The sequence below is a fragment of the Mytilus trossulus genome, chromosome 11, assembly GCF_036588685.1.
Source record: "Mytilus trossulus isolate FHL-02 chromosome 11, PNRI_Mtr1.1.1.hap1, whole genome shotgun sequence".
Classification (NCBI taxonomy): Eukaryota; Metazoa; Mollusca; class Bivalvia; order Mytilida; family Mytilidae; genus Mytilus; species Mytilus trossulus.
This window is the reverse complement of record NC_086383.1, coordinates 50,628,662-50,638,099: the sequence shown is the minus strand read 5'-3', so window position 1 is coordinate 50,638,099 and position 9,438 is coordinate 50,628,662. Positions and strand designations below refer to the sequence as shown.

At 34.9% G+C, this 9,438-nt stretch overlaps 1 protein-coding gene across 1 annotated transcript; it reads left to right on the top strand.

Annotated features, from left to right (window-relative positions):
• The first annotated feature begins 557 nt into the window (after window positions 1-557).
• On the top strand, window positions 558-4,205 carry LOC134690131 (uncharacterized). The gene is made up of 2 exons (XM_063550105.1): window positions 558-2,241; window positions 4,124-4,205. The coding sequence occupies exon 1, from the start codon at window positions 558-560 to the stop codon at window positions 2,226-2,228; it is 1,671 nt and encodes a 556-aa protein (XP_063406175.1). The 3' UTR covers window positions 2,229-2,241; window positions 4,124-4,205.
• Window positions 4,206-9,438: the final 5,233 nt, after the last annotated feature.

Sequence of the window (9,438 nt, the reverse complement as noted above, 5' to 3'; positions counted from 1 at the left end):
ATCATTCCAGAAGAAGGCATAAGTTTGCCTGCATAATGTTAAAAAATCATTAGAGAAATAGATTCCACCACCAAATCTCGTGTAAAATGATATTTATCCACTCTTGACAGTTAAATTTGAAAATTTAACTGTCTCGAGTGGATAAATATCGAATTACACTCTATGCAGTGGTAGAATCTATATTTCTCTAATTCTAATCCATATATCCCTGTCTTGACCTGATGTTTATTTTTTATTTAATCAACATGTGGCTTGTTTGGTATCAGCTCTTCATTAGTCAAAATACAATTATCAAATTTTATATCATATATATTTTTACTTACCAGTCAAGGAATATACATAAGGATTATCTCCCTTACAACGTTCTCATAACTCGCAACACCTGGATGATTTCAAACATCTATCTAACATTGATCATCCGGGTGAATGCCTCCTCAGTTTATCTTTCGGCGGCAACAAAATAAGACGTTCTCACTTTGAGACTTTTCTATTATAGTCTCGTCGTTGCAAATTTTTATTTATGTACGTTTAATATTATCGTCCGCTCATATTGGACGATGGCTGAAGAATATAGACACTCACTGACTGACGCAAATGCTGAAAATTTAGATTCAGATAGTGCAGGTGAAACGCCAACGGGTGATTTTCTCGTGAAAAAAATGGCGAGGACAACAAAAGACGCTTCTTCAAAGAAAAAGAAACGTGTGTCAAAGACGGCTGAACTTGAGAATAAGTTAAACAGTATGGAAGACAGGTTTGATAAGAAAATGGATATGTTATTTGCTGTTATGAACAAGTCATGTGCTACTATAGGTAGTTCGACTATTACACAGGTTTCTCAATCTGGTGGTTTAGCCACGCAGAGAGAACAAAGTTCGGATAACGTCCCAAGTACAGGGGAGCGTAGACCGGTAATTTCTTTGAATGCAAATCTTGATGAGGACTTGGGAAGTCCTAGAATTATCAGAAATATTGATTTTGACAATAGGTCAGAAATTTCTCTTCATATAGACAGTCGTGAAAAGGCTGATTTACTTGGTTTATGTTCATCAGAGGATGAATATTCTCGTGGCCTCAGTAGTCCTGTTTATTCTCAGGCTGGCAATAAATCTAGAAATGTTGAAAGATTTAGTCAATATCTACAAACTCAACCTACTATAAGTAACAATGTTGAAAGTCAGTCAAATCAGAGACAAACAAGTAACATTGATAATAATAACAATAAAACTGTAGACAAGCAGTCAGATAATTTAAATTTATTGTCTAAACTTTTCAAGGAAGATATTCCTTCAGAATCTTCTGATAATTCTGGTGGCTTGATCATTGATGAGGCACAGGTTAGAATTCTAGAACGTTCCTGGAGAACTAAAAATCCAGAGAAACTTACAGCTTATAAAGATGAATACCGTAGTTGTTTTCCGGTTAATGATAAATCTAAAAGCTTTTTGCAAGTACCCAGTTTGGATGATTTATTAGAACCAATGATAAGAACTGTTCATGGTACAAATAGTGTTAAGTCATGGGACAAACATAAGCAGTTGGTTACTCAACCTTTAAAACAGATAGAGAATCTAGCCTATCAAGGGCAGGTGGCTTCACGTATGGGTATTATATCAGTGTTGTATATGCAACAAACATTAGGAACCTTATTAGAGAGGGTTGAAAATGAAAATGTTAGTGATGAAACTTGTCAAATGGTGAAGGACTTGTTTGCAATTTCGACAAAGTCTCTTGATCAGGTAGGACGCACAGGTGCGTTTAACCATATGATACGCAGGAAGGCTGCAGCTACTGAGTCTGGTTTAAATAACTTGAAAGATATACAGACTAAAGTTTTGTATTTACCTCTTTCGAATGAAGGTGTATTTGGTAAAGGTTTGGAAGACAAACTTGAGAAACGTAAAGAACAACGTGAGCAACTAGACGATCTGTTACCAGAGTATAAGAACAATAATAAGAGAAAGTTTGAATCTACTCAGGTGCGTCAAGATTGGCAAAATAAAGCTCCTAGATATAGTTCTAACAATAGTTATACTCATGTTAATTATAACAATGCTAATTCAGCTGATAAACGTTCAGGTTTTAGTTATAATAAATCTTCTGTGAGATCTGCTCCTAGGAAGTTCCAGAAAGACAATAAAGCTGATGACTTTGGGAAAAAAGATGAAGAAAAGAAAGCAGGTGGCAACTGGAATTCTTTTCGGATCCCAAAGAAAAACAGTAGCTGACTTAGAGTTAAAGGTAATAATTTATCAGAATCAGGCCGAGATACCAGTTGGGGGTCGTCTAAGATTTTTTTCGAGACAATTGGTAAAAAATAACAGACGATCAATGGGTCTTGTCAATAATAGCAGAGGGTTCTAGCAATGCCATTTTGGACAGGCATACGGAAAACCTCTGTGTCTTTAAAAGACTCGGATATTTTAATCCAAGAAATAAAGACTATTATAGGAAAAGATGCTATAGAACCTGTTCGCCAGCAAGATGCTGCAACAGGTTTCTACAGTACGTTTTTTCTAGTCCCCAAAAAGAACGGGACAATGAGACCAGTAATAAATCTCATACCCCTCAACAGGTATCTCAAGAAATACATTTCAAAATGGACACTCTCCTAAATTCACTAGGTTTTCTCATCAACAGAGAAAAATCAAGTCTAGTGCCAATTCAAAACTTGATATACTTAGGGGGGCAGTTTCATTTGGACAAGGGACTTGTTTGCCCAACTCAGGAAAGAATAGACAAATTGAATATGGCAATACTAATTCTTTCATCAGGGAATGCAGTGTCAGCATTTCACTTCCTACAATTACTAGGCATAATGGCATCTTGCATAGAGTTAATTCCGAATGCACGCTTGTTCATGAGACCGGTTCAACTACATCTCCTCTCATTTTGGAGACCAAGTTGTCAGGATCTTTCCATAAAGATACCAGTTACACCACATCTGAAATCACATCTCAGTTGGTGGAAAGATTCAGCAAACACGCTGAGAGGCCAATATTTTCAACTGGCTCAAACTTCTGTAACCATAACGACAGATGCTTCGAAAACCGGGTATGGGGGTTTTATGAACAATCAAATTTTTCAAAGGGAATGGTCAGAAATGCAGAGCAAGAAACATATAAATTCCCTAGAATTGGAAGCAGTGTTTTTAACGTTGAAACACTTCCTCAATCAGTTAAAAGGTCAATATGTTCTGATAAGATCGGACAATACCACAGTGGTCCAATATATAAACAAACAAGGGGGGACGAAATCGCCCACTTTTTGCTACCAAACATGGGATTTATGGAATCTTGCAATTCAAAACAATATTCGAATGAAGGCTGCTCATATAACAGGAAAATTGAACATTTTAGCAGACCAACTCAGTCGAACCAAAATTCAACATACAGAATGGTCTCTGAACAAACTTGTGGTTCAGAATCTATTTCAAATTTGGGGAACTCCTCTCATAGATTTATTTGCCTCAATAGACAATCGTCAGACAGAAATTTTTTGTTCATGGATCCCACATCAGAAAGCCTTAGCTCTGGATGCTTTGACAATTTCATGGGAGAGAATGTACGCCTATGCTTATACCCCAATTTATCTGATCCCAAAAGTCTTGCACAACTTTTCAAGCTGACTGCATGGCTTCTATCAACGAACGGTTTACAACAGAAGGCTTTTCTAAAAGGGTTAGAGAGTTACTCTCCGCCTCATGGCGAAAAGGTACTCAAAAAGATTACTGCTCAAAATTCAGAAGGTTCAATAGCTGGTGTAGTACAAGGAAAATTGATCCCTATAAAATATCTTTAAGTCAGATAGCTGATTTTTTTTTTTTTTTATCGTATTTATTTGATAGTGGTTTGCAATACAGAACAATTGCAAGGTATCGCTCAATGTTGTCCACGGTATTACCTCCAATAGATAATTTCCAAATTGGACAACATCCTAAAATAATTAGATTGATTAAAGGTGTTTTCAATACAAGACCTCCAGTTGCAAAACTATTACCTGAATGGGATTTGCACGTAGTATTAAGAATGTTAGAAAATAGTCCTTTTGACAATGTTAAACAAATGACTTTATAAGATTTGACTTTAAAAACTGTATTCTTAACTGCCATTACTACTTTCAGGAGATGTAGCGATCTGCAGGCACTAAGAACGGATGAAGGCTCCATGAGAATACAGACTAAAGGAATTACGTTTATAAGACATGGCCTAGCCAAACAAGATAGGGAGAAACATTTTGGAGCAAAAATTTTCGTACCTACATACACTGAGAATACCTCTTTAGACCAAAGAGGGAAATTATTTTTTAGCTTTATGTGAACCTCACAAATCAGTTACCTCTCAGACAATTTCATATTGGATTGTTCAAATTATTAAACAGGCTTATTCTGATTCTGAATATCCAGGGAAAGGGAAAATACATGCGCATTCTACAAGAGCTATTGACCAACTTGGGCATTCTTTAAAGGAGCATCTATCAATTCGATCTTAGAATCTGCAGATTGGAGTTCAGAATCTACCTTTAGTAGATTTTATTTGCGTGAATTAGATGTAAATGTGTTACAGAAAATAGACTAAGTTGATATTTTCGGCGAGTTGCACAGTATGTTTTTGTTATTCATTAAAATGTTAGTGGTGGAAGCATTTTAAATGGTGGAAGTATTTTATATGTTTTTAAATATGAACATGAACTACATTTCAACTTATGATGAAGTTTGAAATGACAAAGAATCACAGAGAAGTTTTTCTGTTATTAGATGTGTACATGTGTTGTAGAAAGTCTCTTCAGGTGAGATAATTTATTTATAACACTCCTCCTAAGGTTCAGACTGCTTTGAAATCAGTAGTAATCCTTATGTATATTCCTTGACTGGTAAGTAAAAATATATATGATATAAAATTGAGAATTTGTTATCAAGTTCTAATTTTATGAATTATTTTTACTTACCAGTCAAGGCTCCCACCACCTCCCCAGTTATAAATAATTTTCGGTAAAAGGGAATATTTTGTTCCCGCCGATAAACTGAGGAGGCATTCACCCGGATGATCAATGTTAGATAGATGTTTGAAATCATCCAGGTGTTGCGAGTTATGAGAACGTTGTAAGGGAGATAATCCTTATGTATATTCCTTGACTGGTAAGTAAAAATAATTCATAAAATTAGAACTTGATAACAAATTCTCAATTTTCTTGCATTCCTCTAAAATTCCTATTGTGACATCTTGAAAATAGGTGACCATGCAGGATGATGTCAAATAGAAAGAACACAACATTTTGCATGCCATTCAAAGAGAAAGTTTGTCTTCATATCATCTAAAAATCATAAGAGAAACAGATTCCACCACAAAATCTCATGCAATATGTTTTTTTCCCACTATCAACAGATAGACTGTAAATATATTCCACTATCAACAGATAGACTGTAAATATATTAAAAGCTCAGCAACCCTCGCATTTTAGATTTAAATATTAAACTGTCTTGATTGGATAAATAGTGTATCACACTGGTAGTGTGGTAGAACCTATATATATCTGAAGATGCCATGCTTTGTTAGTGAAACTTGGCTACTTGTCACTGAACTAGTATATATTTGTTTAGGGGCCAGCTGAAGACTGTTGTCTGCTCTATGGTCGGGTTGTTGTCTCTTTGACACATTCCCTATTTCTATTCTCAATTTTACTTACATAAAAGAGAGATTAAAGATACCAAAGGATAAACTGATAAATTGAAAACAAACACCATAGCAAAATACGAAAAATGACCAAAACACAAAACAGCAGTACATGAAACACCACTTAGACAACTAAAGATTGAGCAGCAAGAACCCCAAGAATCCAACCAAAAATTGGGTGTGACAATAACTTTGCAGCAACGAAGGCATGAATTGTCATGGATATGGTTATATTTATAAATTTATTGTTTACAAATTTTGATTTTTTTGAAATACCAGAGACATATATGTGTCTCTGGAAATACTAAGGCTTTTCTACCTCAGGCATAGATTACTTTAGCTGTATTTGGGAAAACTTTTAGAAATTTTGGTTCTCAATGCTCTTCAACTTCGTACTTTATTTGACATTTTTAACCTTTTGGATTTGGAGCGTCACTGATGAGTCTTTTGTAGACGAAACGCACGTCTGGCGTATATACTAAATTTAGTTCTGGTATCTATGATGAGTTTATTTAAGTCATATTACCTATCAGCTAGGTGCAAGACAATTGTGTATTCCTTTAGGTATCCACTTAATATTTACCCTGACACAGGATGACCTCTTTATGTGTCAGTTCATCACATTAGATAAGGACTCCATTGATAAATCATACGATTAACTTATGCATCAATCCATTACAAAGGTATATACTGAAAATCACTCTCAAAAGTTTCACTTCAACTTTCAATTAAACCACCCTTTAAAACACTTGTACACAAATTGTTTTAGCTCTTTTATATAAAAATAAAGAGTTCACATGCTGAAATGTCTTGCCTGCTTTACTGACCATTGGTTTTATGTTAGAGGTTATAGTTTAACTAGAAATCTGACAGAAACTTTGGTGAAATAAATGCTTAGACATAAACATCTAACATTTTTATGCCCCACCTACGATAGTAGAGGGGCATTATGTTTTCTGGTCTGTGCGTCGTTCGCCTGTTCTTTCGTCTCTTCGTTCCATTCGTTCGTCAGTCCGTCTGTCCCGCTTCAGGTTAAAGTTTTGGTCAAGGTAGTTTTTGATGAAATTGAAGTTCAATCAACTTGAAACTTAGTATACATGTGCCCTATGATATGATCTTTCTAATTTTAATGCCAAATTAGAGTTTTCACCCCAATTTTACGGTTCACTGAACATAGAAAATGATAGTGCAAATTTCAGGTTAAAGTTTTTGGTCAAGGTAGTTTTTGATAAAGTAAAAGTCCAATCAACTTGAAACTTAGTATACATGTGCCCTTTGATAAGAATATTCTAATTTTAATGCCAAATTAGAGAATTTATTTGAATTTCAAGGTTCACTAAACATGGAAAATGATAGTGCGAGTGGGGCATCTGTGTACTGTGGACACATTCTAGTTTATATACAAAATATATTTGACTTATTGATGATATTTGTAAAACAAACCAAAACCAAAAGCTCTGCAGGGCGCAGCTTTATATGACCACAGAGGTCGAACCCTGAACAGTTGGGTAGGTATGGACACAACATTTAAGCTTGATACAGCTCTGAATTTGGATTGTGATTAAATAGTTGACACAACATAGGTTTCTGACACAGAATGAATGTAGTCTAAGAACTTAAACTTAAAAACTTTTAAATTGGACATTTACCTATTATGTTCCAATTCCAATATCCAAAATCTAAATACATGGTTAGATTCAGCATATTGAAGAACCTCATTTATTCAATTTTTGTTGAAATCAAACAAAAAAAAAGTTTAATTTTGGACCACGATTTGGACCAACTTAAAAACTGAGCCTATAATCAAAAATCTAAGTACATGTTTAGATTCGGCATATCAAAGAACCCCAAGAATTTGATTTTTTTTTTTATATCAAACTAAGTTTAGTTTTGGAACCTTTGGACCTTTAATAATGTAGACCAATTTGAAAACAGGACCAAAAATTAAGAATCTAAATACACGGTTTTATTTAGCATATCAAAGAACCCCTATAATTCATTTTTTGATGAAATCAAACAAAGTTTAATTTTGGACCTTTTTGGCCCCTAATTTCTAAACTGTTGGGACCATAACTACCAAAATCAATCCCAACCTTCCTTTTGTGGTCATAAACCTTATGTTTGAATTTCATAGATATCTGTATACTTATACATGTACTAAAGTGATTGTGTGAAAACCAAGAATAATGCTTATTTTGGACCCTTTTTGGCCCCTAATTCCTAAACTGTTGGAACCAAAACTCCCAAAATCAATCCCAACCTTTCTATTATGGTCATAAACCTTGTGTTTAAATTTCATAGATTTCTATTTACTTATACTAAAGTTAGAGTGTGAAAACCAAATGTCTTTCGGACACAACGTCAATGTCATACCAATATATGACCAAAGAATTTTCAATTTTTGCGGTCGTATAAAAAAAGACATTGACCTTTCAACCATGACAATGAGGTTAAGTTCAGATGCTACCTGCCAGACAGACTTACACTTTACAATGGTATATACCATACAGCAGCTGTAGGCTAGCTATAGCTAGCAGTACTTGATAAAAAGATTAAAACACAGAAACTAAACATTGACCAATGAACCATGAACATGAAATTTATCATTGACCTATGAAAATGAGATCAAGGTCAGATGATACATGCATGCTAGACAGTCAGCACAGTACAGCTTACAATCATTCAATACACCATATATAGTTGACCTGATGCCTATAGTACTTGAAATATACTATGATACTGCCAGAATGTATTTGTGCTCAAATGCCACTAAAAACAAAAACAAACAAGAATGTGTCCATAGTACATGGATGCCCCACTCACATTATCATTTTACATGTTCACTGGACCGTGAAATTGGGGTCAATACTTTAATTTGGCATTAAAATAAGAAAGATCATATCATAGGGAACATCTATAATACTAAAATTACGAGGTCCAATTTGTCAGCCGTCATCATGTATAAACGATGAATCAAAGAATTCAACTTTATGTATAACTAAAATAGTACAATGGTGTTGATTAAAAATTACACCACTCCAGGCCCCTTTGTTTTCCACGTAATTAATATTGCCAATAATTAAGAAGTTCGGGATCGAATCCGACACTGATACCAATAGTATATTCACCTGTCACGTATTACCTTATCTGTACGTTCCGCATCTGACAGGCGCACCACCAAACGGTGTATTTAGAATTTTGCTGTATACTGTACTCCATTCCAGGCCCTTTTGTTTTCCAAATTATAAATATTTCCAATAATTGATAGGTTCCAGGTAAACGGGTTCAAACAGAAAGATTTTGAAAGCAGAGAAAACTGTGCATCTTATAATCGGCATGACTTTATCAGATGACAATACCAATACTAAAATAAGGCATAGGCATAGTTATACACGGACCCGCGATATCACGGGTGTGTTCTAGTGTGTACTAAGTTTCAGACTTCAACTTCATCAAAAACTACCTTGACCAAAAACTTTAACCTGAGCTTCACACTATCTTTTTCTTTGTTCAGTGGACCATGAAATTGGGGTAAAGACTTTAATTTGACATTAAAATTAGAAAGATCATATCATAGGGAACATGTGTACTAAGTTTCAAATTGATTGGACTTCAACTTCATCAAAAACTACCTCGACCAAAAACTTTAACCTGAAGCGGGACGAACGAACAGACGAACGAACGGAGGCACAGACCAGAAAACATAATGCCCCTCTACTATCGTAGGTGGGGCATAAAAAATCATTAGTCTCATGTTTGCCTGGAG

Excerpts from the sequence above, each read along its gene's own strand:
- LOC134690131 (XM_063550105.1), top strand. The coding sequence starts at position 558 with ATGGCTGAAGAATATAGACACTCACTGACTGACGCAAATGCTGAAAAT.